Source organism: Eutrigla gurnardus (assembly GCF_963514095.1).
Source record: "Eutrigla gurnardus genome assembly, chromosome: 22".
NCBI classification, from domain to species: Eukaryota; Metazoa; Chordata; class Actinopteri; order Perciformes; family Triglidae; genus Eutrigla; species Eutrigla gurnardus.
Genome location: NC_139933.1, coordinates 16,993,358 through 17,012,442, shown reverse-complemented (window position 1 = coordinate 17,012,442; position 19,085 = coordinate 16,993,358). Strand labels below are relative to the sequence as shown.

Here is a 19,085-nt window from a genome sequence, read left to right as displayed (position 1 = left end):
ATTCAAAAACAAAAAGTTCCTCTTATGCAGAATGGCTCCTATAAAAGTGTAATTTATATGCATTATATTCTGATTAAGCGCAAATGACTGAATTAAAGACCCCCCCCCAGTTTGTCAGCGTGGTGATAGTTTTAGAAACGTCATACCTACTAGATAGAAGTACAGTTATGCATCATATAAACATACATGTGTTGCTTTATGTAAAAAGTCCAATAGGTACCGAAGTGTAGTGGAGTAGCTACAAGTATGAAGAAGTGGGTTGTGTCCAAATGACCAACCCTTAGTTACAGTGACTTGAACAAGATGTCTAGCTCGTTATCGTGGTAGAGAAGTGAAAAATACATTAAAAAAAAATCATTTTACAAAAATAAGTAAAAGTAGGCCTATCCTGTATTTGATTCCTTATCATCCTTTTTTAATATAAAAGTGTGTCTTATCTCTAATACCATTAAGGATATTTATTTTATATTTCTTAACAAAATGTAAAGCAATATTGTGATAATTATCGGGATAATATCGTGAATTTGGCCATAATACCCGCGATATAGTCCCGGGTCTAGCTGATGTAATCATTTTTTGTTTTTCCAGGAACAGAAAGAAACATAATTTCGATTAGTTGCATCCATGTGATACTGAGCTGAAAAGGCCTGATGCCACCGTTTCTAGAAGGAAAGGAAAGTTAATGAAAAGCAGCGCATGTGATCAGCAGCCCGAGTCCGACCTGTAAACCGCCAGAACCAGGAAGTGTTCCTCCCACTGCGTCTTCTCCACACACGCACTTGTTGCTCCGCATTTACATGTAGAACAAACAGAAGATTGCGTTTTCACGTCTGCGTCACATTTGGATGTTTAATCTCAAATGCTGTGAGGTAAGCGATCTTTTTAATGCGCACGTTTTTGCGGGCCGTGTTTTTATTAAACAACACACTCAAAGATGCGAAAAAAACGCGTCTTCCAAATCTAGTTTGACTAACGTGGTCTCAGGATTTCTTCAAGATGGTCTCCAGAGCAAATTCAACGTCACAATCTTTGTTTAAGGTTATAATTTAAACGATGTAACCAGAATAAGAGGTGGAGGAAGTATTTGTTCGCGTTATTTAAAGTGGAAATACAAACATGCTGCATTCAAAGTCCTGGATTTAAATTGTTTGTCTAGTTAAAGTGGTCGCAGGTGATTTTTCATCGGATCGCCACATAAAGCAGAATTTCTTGGTCTTTTATTTTGTAACATTTATGTCTGCAGTACACATTTGAGCCACACGGGGGAGTTTTAATGGTTTTTAATTGTTCTGATGATTACTAGGAAATCATCAGAACTCATTTCGTTTCCTCTCATCAGTAACTCAACCATTGAGTTACTGATGAGAGGAAACGAAAAGAGCCTGTTAATTATGCCTTAATGCATTAATTTCATCCATCTTTGACTTTACTGATATGTTTTCAATAACTCCTGCATAAAGCAAATTTGTGATTAGTCAAATCTCTTCCAGAAGGCTGGTTTACCTGTGCAAGGTAAGATAAGGGTGATGCAGAAATGTAACAATTTACAGATGACACTTTTGAGAATCAGGTCACCGTGGTTTGTCATTTTAAAATTAAGTGTGAAACCCACTATTATATAATATATTATAATGGATAATCGTTACTGCTGCGTTAATGTGTAGAAAGCATTTTACAGTTGTAGTCAGTGTGGAGCTTGAACTGTTATGAACTTTTATATGCTGCTGGGTCGTTGAACAGTCAATAATGTTTCACATTTCATTATGTTTTATTAGGTAAAAAAGAAACTGCAGCTGTCAAATAAACGTAGTGGTAGAAAATGATCAAAGTAATATAGTTAGCAGCCATCCACGACTGCAAAGTAACGATGAAACTTTGACATGATAAACGTAAACGTAAGTAACGTATGTAATGTAAACGTATGATTGATGGATGCTTTATTAATACCAAACTGGAAAATGATTGAAGAAAATCAAATGGGGAGCTGCTGTACCATGCAGGCTACCACCTTGCCCGACGCCATCCTATATGTGAACAATAATAAAAAATATGTAATCATATTGTTTGTTGCTGTTCGTAAACAGGAGGTAAACTAAGCCCCGCCCCTCTGGCTCAAACAGAGAGAGAGAGAGCCAGTGGTGGTCGTCGACCGTCACTAGTGAGAGCAAAGAAGAAAACAACTTCCTAGTAGTTAAGTTGTAAAGAAAACGCATCCCAGCTCCTCACAGACCTGTGGGAAGGTGCCGGATTTTGAATGCACCCATCCTGCTGCTGCCTGTCTGCTCTCTATACACCCACACTCAGTGCTGCTGACACTCACAAGGGTCCCAAACCCCAGATACAAACACTTCTAGTGGGTCATCAGTGATGATTTAAAGGGATTATTTTTTGTATCATCTCATATTTTGCACCTTTTAGGATTTGCTTATGTAGTTTATGAAGTACTCACTTTGAGTGATGGGGAAAAAAGACGGCCTGCGTCGTAAAATGAAATGATGGAGCGCAGGTGGCGGAGTGGTTAGCGCGCATGCCATGTACGCACGTACGCATATGCAGCCGACCCCGGTTCGAATCAGACTGTCCTCCTCGAGAAAACGACCACATAGGTCGTGTGTCAAGCACCGAATTACGACCATATGTTACGTTTCAAAATAGCGCGCCCTCTAGCGGTCAAGTAAATATCGACACTCCGGTGTCTCAGACGATCGCCCCCCCCACACGTCGACCTAAACCTACCCCGATTCCACGACATCTTCCCCCCCACCCCCTCCCCACCCCCCCCTACCCCCCCCCACCCCCATCCCCCCCCCCGCGCGCCCCCGCGCGCCCCCCGCGCTACCCCCCCCCCCCGCGCGCCCCCCGTCAATCACCCCCCCCCCCCCGCGCGCCCGCCGCGCGCCCCCCGCGCTACCCCCCCCCCCCCACCTAAACCTACCCCCCCCCCCCCGCGCGCCCCCCGCGCTACCCCCCCCCCGCGCGTGCATCATCGGCAGAGACCGCCTCCACACGTCGACCTAACCCTAACCTTAACCACTACTATCGTTGCGGAAGAATCTCCGCAATACGCTCCAAGAGGTCGTATTCGAGTGCATGGACCAACGACAACTGTGGTCGTATGAGTTGGAGGACTTGTTGGTTCGAATCCAGGATGGAGGTCCTTTGCTGCATGTCACCCCCCCCTGTCCACTGCTAATAAAAGGCGTTGATGCCTGGAGAAAAATGAAGTGATAACATCTGTGTCTGTGTTTACACAATCCTGTTTAAATGCCACCTGCCTGCTGTTAGCGTGTGGAACTGCAGGGCAGCATCACAACAACAAAGGGAACCGGTTTCTGCTTCGTCACTGGAATAACTGTTGAGTTCACATTTCAAATTTGTATTTATTTATTTATTTATTTGACCAAATAATTCTTTACATGCACAGTATTTGGTTGTTTTATATGTATAATATGTAGTCGACTAAATAGAAAACTGTATTTATTAGATTACTTGTAACACTAAGTTGCTGTAATGTGTAGAAATGGTGCTTTGGCTCAGGTTTCACAACTGGAGCTCATTGTGAAAGCAGAATGATTCAGTGATAAAACTGAAACATTACACAGTAAATTGTTGCATCAGTACAAGAAAGACAAAGGTGATTGAAACCCTGCATGTATGTATTTCATCGAGGGGAGACTTGACAACACATTTGAAAAATAAAAGCCCATGTATTTTGACTATTAAAAAGGCCAAAATCCAGAATAAATATTGGGAATATTATTTCTTTTAATGCCAGTTTCCAGAGCTTTTGTTAGTTACTGACACAATCCAAATGTAAGAAAACAGCAGTTTGTGAAATATAAAGAACAGTGGTGAAAACTTTTACTCAAGTACTGTACTGTACTTTATACTTCTACTGCACTACATTTATTGATACTTATAGTTACTTTCTACATACATAGATATGATGCAGTGCCTCACTCTTAATCTACATACAGTATATACTGTACATACATATATTGAAAAACTATTAAAATGTTCTTCCATGTGTTTATCAGAGATAAAAACATAATAAAATATTCTATAATAGGATTCTGTATAATGAGTACTTTTACTCTCTAAGTAACATTGAAATATATTTTTTAGACTATGGTATTTCTACTTTTATTCAGTAAAGGAGTGTTTTTTGCACCACTGTGCCACCAACAGTGGGTTTGACTAAGTTGCATTTTAATAGCACTATGAAATACTGTAACTGGAGGAGTTTTCCTGAGTCAGGAAACAAAACGTAAGTAGTCAGAGGGAGCATTCAGTTTAATTGGCTCCACAAACACAAACATTGGCTTAGTAACTCCACTCCAGGCCAAAACCCTGTATGCGTTGCTTCTTCTCACACATTCTTTCCATGTGACAAGCAATCGTTTCCTAGAAGGCCACATCCCTCGCTCTCCCACAGCTTCTCAGGAAGAAAAATAAGAAGTTCCCGTTATACATACTGTAATCAGGCTGTTTTTTTCTTCTTCTTCTTCTTCTTCTTCTTCTTCTTCTTCTTCTTCTGTGGTGGAGGTTTGTTGGTGAAGAGCAAGAAAGATCTTTCAAAACTATACGTTTTTTTTTCTTACTGTTTCTTATTGTATGATTATTGTTTGTCATATTAGTTAGTTTATTGTATAAAATCCGTTTAGTGTTGTTTTTGTGTGTTTTCCGTGCCTCGTGGCGAGGATGGCGTCCTCTGAGACGCCACCTGTGTCACTGAGACAGGGAGTGAGGCTGGTTCCACCACACAGCTCCACCGTGGAGCAGGTGTTGCTGGCTGTGGGAGAGCAGATAGGCCACGGAAACATCCTATATGCCTCCCGCATGAATAAAGCCCTCGTGGTGTTTTTAAAAGACCAGAGTTGTGTCAGTGAACTCATCGAGAGTGGGTTAACGTTAGATGAGGAGTTTTTTCCGATTTCCCCACTGGCGGTGTCCTCTACCCGGATAACCGTGTCCGGCGTTCCTCCTTTCATCCCGAATGAAGCGCTGGAACGAGAGCTGAAGCGGTTCGGTAAGTTTGCCAGTGGGTTTCGCACTGTTGCTTTGGGATGCAAGGATGACAAATTGAAGCATGTTCAGTCTCTGCGGAGACAAGTATTTATGTTTTTGGACTCGTCAACTCAGACACTGGATGTGTCCTTCCGTGTCCGACACGAGGAGACGTTTTACATGGTGTACGCGAGTTCAGGGAGCATGAAATGTTTTGAATGTGGTGATGTGGGCCATAAACGCATTGCTTGTCCGCACAGACAGCGCGCGGCGGGACCCGCTGGGGCTGGCGGCGGCGGGGCCGCTCGCCTTGCGGCCGCGCCAGCCGGCGGCGGGGCCGCTCCGCGTGCGGGACCCGCTGGGGCTGGCGGCGGCGGGGCCGCAGCGCCTGCGCTTGCGGCGGCGGCCGCGGCGCCTGCGCTTGCGGCGGCGCCTGCGCTTGCGGCGGCGGCGCCTGCGCTTGCGGCGGCGGCGGCGCCTGCGCTTGCGGCGGCGGCGGCGCCTGCGCTTGCGGCGGCGGCGGCGCCTGCGCTTGCGGCGGCGGCGGCGCCTGCGCTTGAGGCGGCAGCCGCGGCGCCTGCGCTTGCGGCAGCAGCGACTGGCTCCGCGCGCGGGGCCTCCGCGGCTGACGCACAGCCGGGTGTCTCGAGAGAGGAAGCAGGGCAGGAGAGTGTAAATGTTGTGAGTGTAGAGAAGGAAAGTAATTGGAATAAGGTGAGTAGGGCTGAACAGGCTGGGCCTAGTAAATCTGGGGAGGTGAGCACAACAGAGCCAGTGGAGGCTAGTGAAGTAGGACAGGGGAGGCAGGTACATCAGGACAGGGGGAGGCAGGTACATCAGGACAGGGGGAGGCAGGTACATCAGGACAGGGGGAGGCTGTTTTTATGGAGCAGGAGCTGCAGGTGCTGGGCACCAGACTGAGCTGCAGACGTTTTCAGACAACAGTCAGGTGATGGGAATGGACTCAGATGAGGAGATTGACTCTGACAGTGTGTCTGTAGCAGACAGTGTCTCTCAGATCACAGACCTGTATTCTCTTAAAGAGGTAAATGAGTTCCTCGATGATTCTTTTGGCAGGTCAGTGGAAATAAGTGACTATTTCCCTGATATTAAAAAGTTTATTCAGACGGTGAGCACTCTTCAGAAGGTTGTAGGGATAGACCTGCTGAGTGAGAAGAGACGTTACCGTCTGAGAAAACATATCACCACTCTGAAAAAAGGTCTTAAAGGGACCAAAAGAAAAAGGAAAATTAAAAACTCCAGGAAAAGATAACATGATCATACAACACTGGGTGTTTCCTCTCTGCTGTGTCTATTTGTCTGTTCTGTTGTCTCTCTTCTACTCTTCTACTATGCAGTCCTTAAAGGTTGCCTCTTTAAATATTAACGGGGGGAGAAGTACGCAGAAAAGAGCCTTAGTGTCAGAGGTTACTAAACAGAAAAAGTTAGATGTCATTTTTTTACAGGAAACGCACAGTGATAGCCTGAATGAGACAGACTGGGGGATATGGTGGGGGGGTCAGTATGTACTCAGCCATGGCTCTAACCTCAGTGCTGGAGTTGCTGTTCTATTCTCTCCCTCACTAAATGTGAATATTCTATCCAGAACAGAGATTATAGCAGGCAGAGTTCTGATGGTCAAGGCGGAAATAGAAAGTTTTACCTTTACTTTTATTAATATGTATGCACCCAATCATGGTCCTGAACGGTTGGCTGTGCTTAAATTATTAAGAGACAGCTTAGATGGCTGTGATCAGGGGGAGTGTTTTATAATAGGGGGGGATTGGAACTGTTGCACTGACGTCACTTTAGACCGGACAGGACAGGAGCCCCATCCTCAGTCGTCCTCCTTTCTGTCTCAGCTTCTAAAGGAGGCTAGTTTAGTTGATGTGTGGAGGATGAAACATCCTTCAGCTAAACAGTTCACCTGGGTGAAAATATCCGATGGTAGGATTAGTGCAGCCAGGTTAGACAGAATCTACGTGTCCGCTTCCTTTATAACTCGTGCAGCTAACTGTCAAATCCTCCCTGTTGGTTTTACAGACCATCATTTGATTTTAGTAGATTTGGTTTTATCTCCTACTGGGAAACCTAGGTCCTTCTGGCATTTTAACATTAAACTTTTACATGATTTTAATTTCTGTACAAACTTCCAATTGTTTTGGGCTAATTGGAGATCCAAGAAGGAGTCCTTTCCCTCCTTGAGTCAGTGGTGGGAGGTTGGAAAGGGTCAAATTAGGGCGTTCTGTCAGCAGTATACGTCCTACTCCACTGCAAATATTAGCGGGGCTTTGGAGCAACTAGAGTCCGAAATCAGAGAGCTAGAGAGTATGTCTGCTGAAAATACTGAACAGTTACTCCTCAAAAAGCAGCAGCTGAACTCTTTTCTTCAAGAGAAAGCTAAAGGAGCTCTGGTCCGAGCACGGTTCACCTCTCTAAGGGACATAGATGCACCAACCTCCTTTTTCTTCAACTTGGAGAGGTCTGTGGGCCAAAGGAAGCAGATGGTGTGTCTCCGCCTGCCTGATGGGAATTTGACCTCTGACCCTGCCGAGATGAGGAGGCATGCAGTGTCTTTCTACTCAGACCTGTTCAGGGCAGAAGTATGTGATGTCGATGCCACTAATGAACTTCTTCAAGGTTTTCCACAGCTGGGTTCAGGAGAACGGGATACCCTGAGCTCTGACATCTCTTTGGAGGAGCTGACCTCTGCAGTGACACAAATGGCTTCAGGAAAGGCTCCAGGCATGGACGGCCTACCTGCAGACTTTTTCAAACACTTTTGGAGCTTTCTTGGTCACGACCTGCTGGACGTCTTTAAGGAGTCTTTCGAGAGAGGAACTCTTCCAGCATCCTGTAGGCGTGCTGTGATCTCTCTGTTACCCAAGAAAGGGGATCTGACCCTGTTAAAGAACTGGAGGCCTGTAGCTCTCTTATGCACGGACTACAAGATTTTATCAAAAGTTTTAGCTAACAGACTGAAGTCCTACATGGAATTATTTATTGGTTCTGATCAGTCGTATTGTGTTCCTGGTAGATCAATACAGGACAACTTGTTTTTAATGAGAGACATTTTTGAAGTTTGCAAACATTACAATATTAATGTGGGTATAATTTCTATCGACCAGGAGAAGGCGTTCGATCGTGTGGATCACTCTTTCCTTTTTGCCACACTGCAGGCTTTTGGTGTTGGGGAGCACTTTTTGTCCTGGGTGAAGCTGTTGTACAGTGATGCATGTTGTGTTGTTAAGGTTGGGGGAGGGTTGAGCAGGCCTGTTTCAGTTAAAAGAGGGATCAGGCAGGGCTGCCCTATATCAGGCCAATTGTACAGTATGGCCATAGAGCCGCTTTTGTGTAGGCTTAGGAACCGACTGAGAGGCCTGGTTTTGCCTGAACTGGTTCACAGCCCCCCTGTGGTCATATCAGCATATGCTGACGATATAAATGTCCTTGTCCAGGGTCAGGAAGACATCCAGGAGTTAGAAGATGGTCTCAATTTATATGAGAAAGCTGCTTCAGCCAGGGTTAACTGGGAGAAGAGTGAGGCTGTTTTGGTTGGTCAGTGGAGGGCAGGGGACACACCCACTCTTCCTGGAAACCTTAGGTGGGGAAAAAGAGGCCTAAAGGTCCTGGGTGTGTATCTGGGAAGTAAAGAGATAGAGGCGCAGAACTGGGAGGGAGTGCTGGGGAAGGTGCAAGCCAAGTTGTCTAAATGGAAATGGTTGCTACCCCAGCTGTCCTACAGGGGAAGAGTTCTGATTGTTAATAACCTGGTTGCCTCATCCCTGTGGCACAGGCTACAAGTGCTAACCCCCCCGCAAGGACTTTTGAAGCAACTGCAGAGGGTCCTCGTAGAGTTTTTCTGGTCGGGTCATCACTGGGTGCGAGCGTCGGTCCTGTACCTTCCTGTGGCAGAGGGGGGGCAGGGCCTCATAGACATCGCCTCCAGGATTGCTGCGTTTAGACTGCAGGCAGCTCAGCGGCTGCTGTATAGCGGTTCTCTCTGCTGGTCTGCTGTGGCCCGGTTGCTGCTCTGGAGGGCCGGGCGGCTCGGCTACGACAGACAACTTTTCTTGATGAAGTCCCCGTTGTGCAGTCTTACTGGTCTCACACCGTTTTACAGCTCTGTCATCGATGCCTGGAGGACTCTGAGTTTTACTCGACCACCTGACCCCGGGCCTGGGATGTGGCTGTTTGAAGAACCTCTCTTCAACAATGATTTCCTGTCTGATACTGTCTTCTCCTCAACCACCCTAAAAACAGCTTTCATTGAGGCGGGAGTAGTGAAGCTGGGCCATCTGACGAAGATATCAATTGAAAGTCTGGCTGAAGTGACGGGCATACGGTCAACCAGAGTGCTGCAGAACCTGGTGAACGGAGTGTGGCAATCCCTGTCGGCACCACTCCGGATTTTTGCACAGGACGGAAGTTTGGCTGACAGTGGAGTCAAGGACATGAGTATGTCTTCCCCCCCTTGAGTGTGAGACCTGAGGTGGGGGAATGGAGAGAGGAGAGAGGCCTTCTGTTAACCCTTTTAACTCCAGCACTGGGAACGTTCAGCTCCTGTACAAGCAAACAGCTGTACTCCAGCTGTGTGAAGGTACTGAACTTTTCTGTTCTTGCAGGTGTCGGAGAGTCAAAGTGGATGGAGTTTTTAGGCTCAGACTTTTCCCCTAGTGGTAGCTGGTGGGTCCTGTATAAGCCTCCCGTCGAGAAACGGATGGCTGACATCCAGTGGAGGATTATACATGGAGCGATAGCTACGAACAGACACAGAGCTCACTTTGACCCAAGCACTGGGGAGGGTTGTCCTTTCTGCTCAGCAACAGAGACCTTATACCACCTAGTGGTGTCCTGTCCCCAATTGGTAGATGTTTTTAAAATGCTGCAGGAGTGGGTTGGGGGTTTGGGAGAGGTTTTCTCTGTTCCCCTCTTTATCTTTGGACCCAGATACACACCCAAGAAAAGGCAAATTTTGGTTTTAATCAATTTTATTTTTGCAAGTGCCAAACTAGCAATTTGGAAAAGCCGAAAAAATAAATTGCTTGGAAAAGGCTGGACAGACCCAGTACGCTGTCTGAGGGGTTTAGTGGCAGCCCGTCTGAGGGTAGAACACACTTATTCCAGACTAACCCAAAACCTGGATGGTTTTAAAGCTGTGTGGGCTGTTAGGCAGGTCTTGTGCTCACTGGGGGAGGATGGCTCTTTGGTTTTACATTTTTAGAATGATGGTTGTTTTATAGTGTTTTGTGAGATTATGTATGTGTCAGTGGAATAAGTATTTAAGGGTTTGTTGGAATGGTGTTTAAATAAAGTTACTTGAAAGTCAAAGTCTTCTTCTTCTTCTTCTTCTTCTTCTTCTTCTTCAGACTGCAGAAGAAGGATGGTTACACTGGCTAAAAACAGCGAAACCACAGAGGACCCCGATCTGATAAAAGGGATGGAGAAGCAGAAGACCCTGAAGCAGTTCCCTCCTTACGGAGCCCTACAAGGACCATCGATGGGAGACACCTGCCCCACATGCCGCGGCACCGGGAGAATTCCCAGAGGTCAGTTTTACATGAACATTTAGGGCATTTAGCAGATGATATTATCTGAAGTACATTTGTCAGAAGAAAGTGCAACAGTATTTAAAAATCAGTATTTTTTCTGCCACGTAGTCTCTGGAAGGCTTGACTTATATATGGACATTTTATTTGTTATTTTGGTGTCATCTGTACACATGAAATGTGTCATGTTCACGTGTCCTCCTGTGTGTTTTTGTCACGAAGGCCATGAAAACCAGCTGGTTGCTGTGATACCATGTAACGATGTGAGGCTGAAACCCAGATGCACGTGAGTGACGTGTGTATGTGTAAAACTGACTGACCCGCGGTCAGTTTTACATGACACGGTTTCATTTTGAGTAAAAACATATTGCTCTGGTGTGATCACACTAAACGCAAAGCTCATACTTCACGGACGCATGCTGAGTTGATGCAAAGACGCAAATAACCGGCGACGATCTTCCTCAACCTATGACGTATAACAGTAATGATTAAGGAGAAGGAGAAGATGAAATTATGCTGCATGAGAAATATAACATTGTGTCTCAGCTATTTTGGCCTATTAAGGGATAAAAGATAAACATCCTGAACTTTAAGCTATTTTTAAAAGCCTATGCCCCCTAGATGGGATTTAGCTAATTAGATTGAGACATCAACCAACTTCCTCCATGCATCCATGGACAGTACATACAGTAGTCCTGTAATGTACTTACACAGTACTGAAACACATTTAAGCGCGTTACCATTTTCTTTATCTCTGAACAAAACAAGTTTGGAAAAAATGGTAGGATATAAGGTTTGAGGACTAAACGATAGGAGGGGCTAAGGCAAGTTTTGGGGAGGCTTGAGCCCCCTCAAAAAAGGGCTAGCCTCGCCACTGGTGTGGTCTCCCAGAGGTCTACGATAGAACCCCACATTAGTCCAGAGACCAGACCAGACTATGCGGAGAAACCAGAGACTGTCTCTGCCGTATTTATGTCTAGATGTTCTTATTTTAGGTTGATGGAGCAGCTACAATGTTAGCGTAGCCTAGCACCCATCAAACAAGCCTCCATTCAGAAAACAAGCTTTTTAAAAGGTGTTTGCTTGTCGTCTTGCAGACAGACCTAACAAACCATGACTTCACACTTTTTTACAAATCATCCTTATTCAGCTGCTTTGGCATCCTTTTTATCTGTTTATAGCAACTCGATCACAACCAAATTGTTGTTCTACCAGCCAACGTGTCTTGCTATTCAAATATAGCTCAGTGAAATTCACCGAGCACCTCTGGGTGATGTAATGAAGTCAGACAGGACGGCGGGACTTCATGACTGATGAAACCTTGTCTGTGTGTCAGAGCAGTGGTGTATTGGAGGGTATACACACCTCTTTTTCTGGTGGTTTACAGTATATACCCACCTATCAGCCAGGAAGCCCTTGGAATATATAGGAGAGTATACCCACTTCCTCCTCTGTAACCTACCCATCTACCTAGCAGTACACACACCTCATCAACTACCACACCACTGTCTCAGAGGTAGCGTCTGGCCCGTTTGGGGTGAAGACACACATCAGTCTGAGTATGTTTCTGCCACTTGCACATGCATGCTGGTTATGTTTTGGTAAAGGTTGCGTCATGTCGCCTACACGTTTGCACGCCTGTGTTTCAGGAAGCTGTATGTCTGCATCGCCATGACTGTGTGTCTCTTCGTCTGCTCTCTGACCCTCTACTTCCTCTTCCCCCGGAGCGTCACCTTGACGCCCGTGTCGGTGCTGTCAGTCATGGTCTTCTTCACCCCGGACACAGTTGAGATGGAGGTCAAAGTGAGTAACGGGAACACGTAAGCGGTGCCTCCTCTTTGTTGCAACACTTCACGGAGGAAGTAGAAGCTAAAGGAACTATATGCTCAAAGTACAGTAGCTAGCTATTTGGTCAAAACTGAGATCAGAATCATATATATATATATATATATATATATATTTATTTCATTAGGCAGACCCCTTTGAAAGTGCTAGGCTAGCTGTTTCCTCCTATTTCTATGCTGGGCTAAGCTAATCAACTGCTACTAGCTACATATTTACAGACAAGAGTGGTGAAAATTATTTTCTCTAACTCAGCAAGAAAATGAAAAAAATATATACCACAAAATGTCAAAGAAAATAAATGAATAAGAAGACGAAAATGATCAAATGACTCAAATATAATGAAATGTATTAAAAATACATTGAAAGAACAGTCACATGCAGTATCAAGTTGCTTCATATTTAATAATGATATACAGCATGTTGTTCTCATGTAGATGCATTACAAAGTGTTTGCTTTCCACTGAAGTCCACTGAGAGAGTTTTTATAACGATGTAAGCTGTGACGTGTTTTTTTGCTCTCATAGAATCTCATCAATATCTCCAACGAGAACTTCGTCCCGGTTCAGATCGTGGACTTAAGCGTTCAGGGTCTGGTCTCTTCCGTCATTGTTGGTAAAACCAAGATATCTAACATGACTGGCATCAAGCCGCGCTCACAGACATCGGTGAGTTTCACACGGCACGATTCACATTCAAAATAAACTGTTTCTGAACTCAATGTCTTCCTCCTTCTTTTGCAGCACACCTTTCAAATCCACCTGTCCATCAACGACCTGAAGTAAGTCTGAAATGACGTTTGTAAATTATGTAATGCTACGTCCTCCCATTTGTGTTAATATGCTCACGTTCTGCACATCAACTGCCTTTATCTCTTTCAGCTCTTACTGCATGTCGAGCTCCATCAAGATTCACACATTATTTCTGGAGCTGCAGTAAGTGTCGACCTCAATCTAGAGAAATGTACCCGGGGGAGGTTTATATCTCAAAACCAACTTTTTCTATCACCTTAACAGGTTCAGCTCTGTGTTTAGAGTCCACGAAAGGAAATCGGGCTTTCACCACAAAAAAACTTTCAAAAAGTTCATTTTCACTTCTGTTTCGTTCCACTCAGAGAAAACATTTCTGCTTGTGACCAGATGCTTTGCACCCCGAGTGCGGTCACGAGTTTCCTCTCGAGCAACTGACAGGGTCGCATCTCACATTTGATTAAAAGGGATAAAAGCTAAAAAAATATATATATTTTATCTTTTGGGGCCACTTGGGGCAGCAGAACAAGCTGAAAACACATATGATCTCTGTTTTGGTCCCAACAACTCCTGGGAAACAAAGTTTCTCTTCTTGTAGTTTGTAGTTTGGAAAACAAAGAAAGAAGGACACTAAAAGTAGTCATGTGATCCATTGACAGCATTGAAATGATGACATTATGAAAACATTCTGTCTCTTTAATAATGATTTTTTTCTTCGTGCCCCCCCCAGAATGACGATGAATATTTCCTATCTCTCTCACACGGAGCAGGTGTCTCTGGACACCTTCGAGTACATCGACTGTGGCGCCAACTCAACAATCCCCCATCCCGTCAGATGATGACATCAAATATGAAGAAACACCAAAGTGGGATTGTAAAATAATTAATATTCTGGCTGCATTGCACCCTTTTCCCCTCTTCTGTGTGGGATGTGACTTAGTGAATGATAACTGCTGTGGATGAATAAAAAAAAAGGCATCTTATAAAGTGATTCCTGTCTTTTCAAAGGTTCTGTTGCGGGTTCAGAGCGTTAGCATAGCATCAACCAACTGTTTGCCACGTGAAGATGTGGTGGAGTAATGTCTACCTGAGCAGAGAATGAAGTCACTGTGTTGTAATCCGATCTTCTCTGTGCTTTGTTTAGATCGCCGGCCGGCCGTGCGTGCTTGTGATCATGCCCCGCTAGCTAGCTCATGTTCCCCGTACAGCGGTTACAGCCGATAACGCGTCCCGTCTAACAGCCCCCCCGATAAACACGGTTAGCTCTGTCAGCACTGCTGCTGTTTTTTAGTTTCTTTTGCATTGTTAGCTGCTAGCCACCAGCTAAGTCGTGTCCAGGATTGAGAGATGCGGGTCAACAATAGATATACTCTGAATGTCGTAATGAGCACCTTTTAAGAAAAACTACCAATAAAACGAGTAAACGACCTGTCCTGTGGAAGAACAAGTATTGGAAACAAAATGCACTTAAATTAGGAAGAAGCAAATAGTAAATGTACTTACTTACATTCCACTGCTGATCTAATTATGTGTGTTGTTTTAGCACCTTCACCACTGTGTTAATATTGATGTTTGCTTAAAATGTGCTCTTATTTGATTGGGATCTACCTGTGTCCTCTTAAAAGTGTTTATTTTTGTTTAAAGATGTGAAGATGTCTTCAACGTAATTGATTCTGCAACGTTTACATGCAGGGTGCCATATGTATTATGTAAGTAGGACATTCATCTCTGAAAATGATCTGCACTTCATTAAACTGTGGCATCGAAGGATCTGTATCTGGACTTCTGTTTGGTTTGTTCATCCTCTTTGTGTTAACATCATGGTGTTTATTTTACTTTATTGTACTTTTTCCTACAAATGTTTGCAGTTCTGATAGGAAATACAGTTTAATATTGTTAGTGTCACATCAGCACAGATCAAAATGCTTTCTTTTAAAACTATATATATTTATGAAAAAAATCTAAAACAAGACCCATATTTTGCTGCAATTCTTGAAGTGGACACAAGAAGGAGCCAATGCCTTACAATGTAGTAAGACTTTAAAGTAAACTGTTGTGCCAATTTCTATTCCTAGCAAGAAACCCTGTAACCATTACTTTCTGTAAAAGTATAGAAACTAATAATAACTAATGCATAATATTTGTTTAGTCCTTATATTTATACATTTATGTTACCTTGGACGTGGCTACATTTAAGAGGGAACTATTGTACTGTCTGGTAACTTGTCAGATTTTCTTTTTAACATCAACGTCAATCATATGATCAGTTTATAAACAATGCATTGTTATAAATAAATCTTCCACTTCTTGTTATGAAACTTCCCAGTCAGGTTTATGCAGTTGATATGATCTTGATGGCATTCAGATGCTTCTCATAATAATGAATGAGGAATTAAAGCCCAATAATAAAATATATTATTGATGTTACACTTTGAATTGGGCCATTTTGATTTATTTTACATTACATTTATTTTACATAACATTTTATATTTTAGGTATTAAATTAAAAATGCATGATTAAATTAATTAAGTACGGTGACATTTTTGGATACTATGCTGATAGTACTTATCCTTCATTTGAGTATTTTCAATTGGACTGTTTCAGGTATACCTCCCAATCTACTGTGCAAAACTGTTTTACATTTTTTAGTATGCACCTTCTTACCTCCTTTGCATTTTGTCATTATTATTATTTATAAAGCGTGTGTGAGAGAATAAACATCTTTGAGATGCACAGCAAATCTCGTTGTGCAATTATTAACTTTTTACTTCACTACATTTATTGACAGCCGGAGTTTATTGTTACCGCGCAGAATATGTAATAATAATGTGTTAATATTACAACTGTATTGTGGGCACAACAGCTGCAACGTTAAATTGATGAATCAATTATTATAATTATCCAGTATATTGTTTTTAAATGGGCCATCATTCATACGTATTTAATGTACTTTATGTTTTGATGCCAATACCTTTGCAGGGGAATTTTAAATGCAGCACTTTTACTTCACACATTTTTTTGTTTGCTTACTTTTCATTGTAGTATTGCAACTTTTTAATGATTTATTTTGCATAATAGGGCCCTTTAACTAACAGATGTGAGTATCTCCTCAGTACTCACCTCTGATACTCTCGGAGACAGGTGCAGTGCAGCTCTGTACCGGAAGGGGGCGCAGGGCAGCCGTCCAGGTGGCCGTGACGTCACCGGGGCTTGAGGTCCTGTGCGCTCGTGCCTTCCCGAAGCTCCTCAGTGCTGCTGGAGAACACGAGCGGATGTGACAAACAACAATCTGTCCGCTATGGACGCGTTTACTGCTTGTGGATGATGTTTTCACCGCGCAATAAAAAAGGTATGGACGTCTGTTTTACATTTAATTATGTCATATGTGCGACCCGCATGATTATTTTTTTTCTATATATATATATATATATATATATATATATATATATATATATATATATATATATATATATATATATATATTATGTGTCTAAATTTAAAATTGTGTCTGCTTAGAGTTAACCGTACAGGTCTCTGCACGATGAAGTTTAAATTGAATTGATATATCTATATTAATTACATGCAACGCAAACTAGACGGCTCCGTGCGGGAGAGGAAGGAAACTGCTGGCAGAAAACATTTAAACATCCAAATCAAGTGAAAAAGCGTCGACTCGCAAACGTGACAGTGCATTTCGCCTCCATAAACAACAGTCGTCTCGTAATAACATGCGGCACCGAGGTGTTGTTTCCCCTGCTCAATAACAGTCAATAATAAATGATCTGCTGTATTCTCGCCAAAAGGCAGCTGTGTGATGGATATCTGGATGTCAAAAACAACCGGATTAGTGCTGCTGCAGCAGTCTTCATAGACAGTGAACACTTGATATTATCCACCGCTGCATTGAAATCAATCTGCCTGGAGGAAAAAGCCATTCAGTTTGACCTCAGCCGCTCAATTAGCTGTTGTTTGGCTCTGCAATGTGACCGAGACATTTATTGTTTCATATATTACAAGTTAATCAAGCTGACACAAAGAAGTCATGCATCTCAGGTGTGAACACAACAGGACGAAAGCACTTTGAAATGTGCCCCCGCTGATAATCATCGCATTGTGAATTCTTCAGGTGAGATAGCGAAACAGCCCCCATTGTCTTCTCATCAAACGTTAACTCTGTTTGTTTTGACCTCCAGCACCGTGTGATCCCATCTGCCTCTGAGGACGAGGACCAAATGCCGCTCTGCTGAGAAGAAGGACAGGATTAAATCAGGAATCACCTCGTCTAAGTAGGTGTGAACCGCCCGGCTGCAGACATGGGGAACCAGCTGACCGACATCGCTCCCAACACCTCCTTCCTGCCGAGCTTCCACTCCCTGCACGTGGTGGTCGTCGGCCTCGACTCGGCCGGCAAGACCTCCCTGCTCTACCGGCTCAAACTGAAGGAGTTTGTGAAGACGATCCCCACCAAGGGCTTCAACACGGAGAAGATCAAGGTGGCCGTCGGGCCGTCCAGGACCATCAACTTCCAGGTGTGGGACGTGGGCGGCCAGGAGAAGCTGCGGCCCCTGTGGAAGTCATACACCCGGCGCACGGACGGCATGGTGTTCGTGGTGGACTCCACCGAACTGGAGCGCATGGAGGAGGCCAAAGTGGAGCTGCACAAGATCACCCGAACCTCGGAGAACCAGGGGGTCCCCGTGCTCATCCTGGCCAACAAGCAGGACCAGGACTCGGCCTCGTCCGTCGGCGAGGTGGAGAAGCTGCTCTCCGTCCACGAACTGAGCGTGTACACGCTGCGCCACGTTCAAGGCTGCAGCGCCGTGGACGGCCAGGGGCTCCAGCCGGGCCTGGAGAAACTCTACGAGATGATCCTGAAGAGGAAGAAGACGGTGAAGCACGGCCGCCACAGAAGGAGATGAACTCTCGGCTCCCGCCGTGGACGTCGGGGATTGATCCACCGGCCGAGATGCCTCCAAGCCTAATGGCCCCTTTTTAATGGGAGAGCAATTTGTGCCAACACAACAACAATTACACGCGTCCGCGGGTCTGGAGGAGTGGATTCGCTCATAATAATTGAAGCGGTATTGACATATTCTTTGTTCTGCGATCCTGCAGCTGCCCTTTGAAAAACTTACGTTACAGATTTAAAGGGAAACCTTGAGCAGTTAGTCTTCACTAAGTGCTTTTCTACACTTGTTTCAAAGAAGAATTCTAGTTTTAACTGTACTAATACATGAACACATTTACATCCATGTGGCTGGTCCCTATAATATATATAAAAATGTCCTTATTATCCTTCACAAGCGTGCACAGACCCCCCCCCCCCACCACCAATAATAGCTGTTTCTGTTCCGCAGATGCTTCCCTGAAATATTTATTCCACATTTTTGTGTTTGTGTTGGATAGAAGGACGTCTTCTTTTTTGTAAATGAAAACACGATGTTCAATATAATTGCCATGCAACTGTAATCCTAAGTGCATTCCCTTCATGGCCACAGAGGTTAAGTTTCAGTTACAGTTACGATAACAATGTTTATACAAATTGTACATTTTTTGTAACGGTGAAGGCTGAATAAATCTAAGCACTGTACAGAATGTTCATCGCTTTCGTTGCAGTTAATGGAAGCCAGCAAGAAACGAAAGATCAATATTTCTATATTACAACGGATGATAAGAGTGTGCATGTGAAATGGGGGCGCTTTTGCTTCCTCTGTTCCTTTACAAAGCATTTCAGAGTTTTGTTTTTGTTTTTATAGTTTCTGGTCATTTTCCGTTTCTGCTATTTCCGACTGCAGCAGGCAGCTGTGTTGAATGGAAAAGCACCTCCAACTCCACTTTGCCCAGTGCCAAACTACAAAAAGGCAAAGCTGGTGAACATAGTGAAGCATTTAGCAGCCATAGAGTCGGATAATGTCCTCAAGAACCGGTGGAGACCAA

The 19,085-nt window shown here is 44.1% G+C and overlaps 2 protein-coding genes across 2 annotated transcripts; both read left to right on the top strand.

The window, feature by feature from the left end:
• Positions 1-727: 727 nt before the first annotated feature.
• On the top strand, positions 728-14,914 carry tmem106a (transmembrane protein 106A). Its single transcript, XM_084039820.1, has 8 exons — positions 728-869; positions 10,377-10,556; positions 10,779-10,842; positions 12,206-12,359; positions 12,926-13,066; positions 13,142-13,179; positions 13,280-13,333; positions 13,878-14,914. The coding sequence occupies exons 2-8, from the start codon at positions 10,391-10,393 to the stop codon at positions 13,984-13,986; spliced, it is 726 nt and encodes a 241-aa protein (XP_083895946.1). The 5' UTR covers positions 728-869; positions 10,377-10,390; the 3' UTR covers positions 13,987-14,914.
• A 1,461-nt stretch (positions 14,915-16,375) lies between these two features.
• Positions 16,376-18,752, top strand: arl4d (ADP-ribosylation factor-like 4D). The gene is made up of 2 exons (XM_084002108.1): positions 16,376-16,497; positions 17,342-18,752. Exon 2 carries the CDS (start codon positions 17,462-17,464, stop codon positions 18,065-18,067), a length of 606 nt encoding a protein of 201 aa, XP_083858234.1. The 5' UTR covers positions 16,376-16,497; positions 17,342-17,461; the 3' UTR covers positions 18,068-18,752.
• The last annotated feature ends 333 nt before the right edge of the window (positions 18,753-19,085 follow it).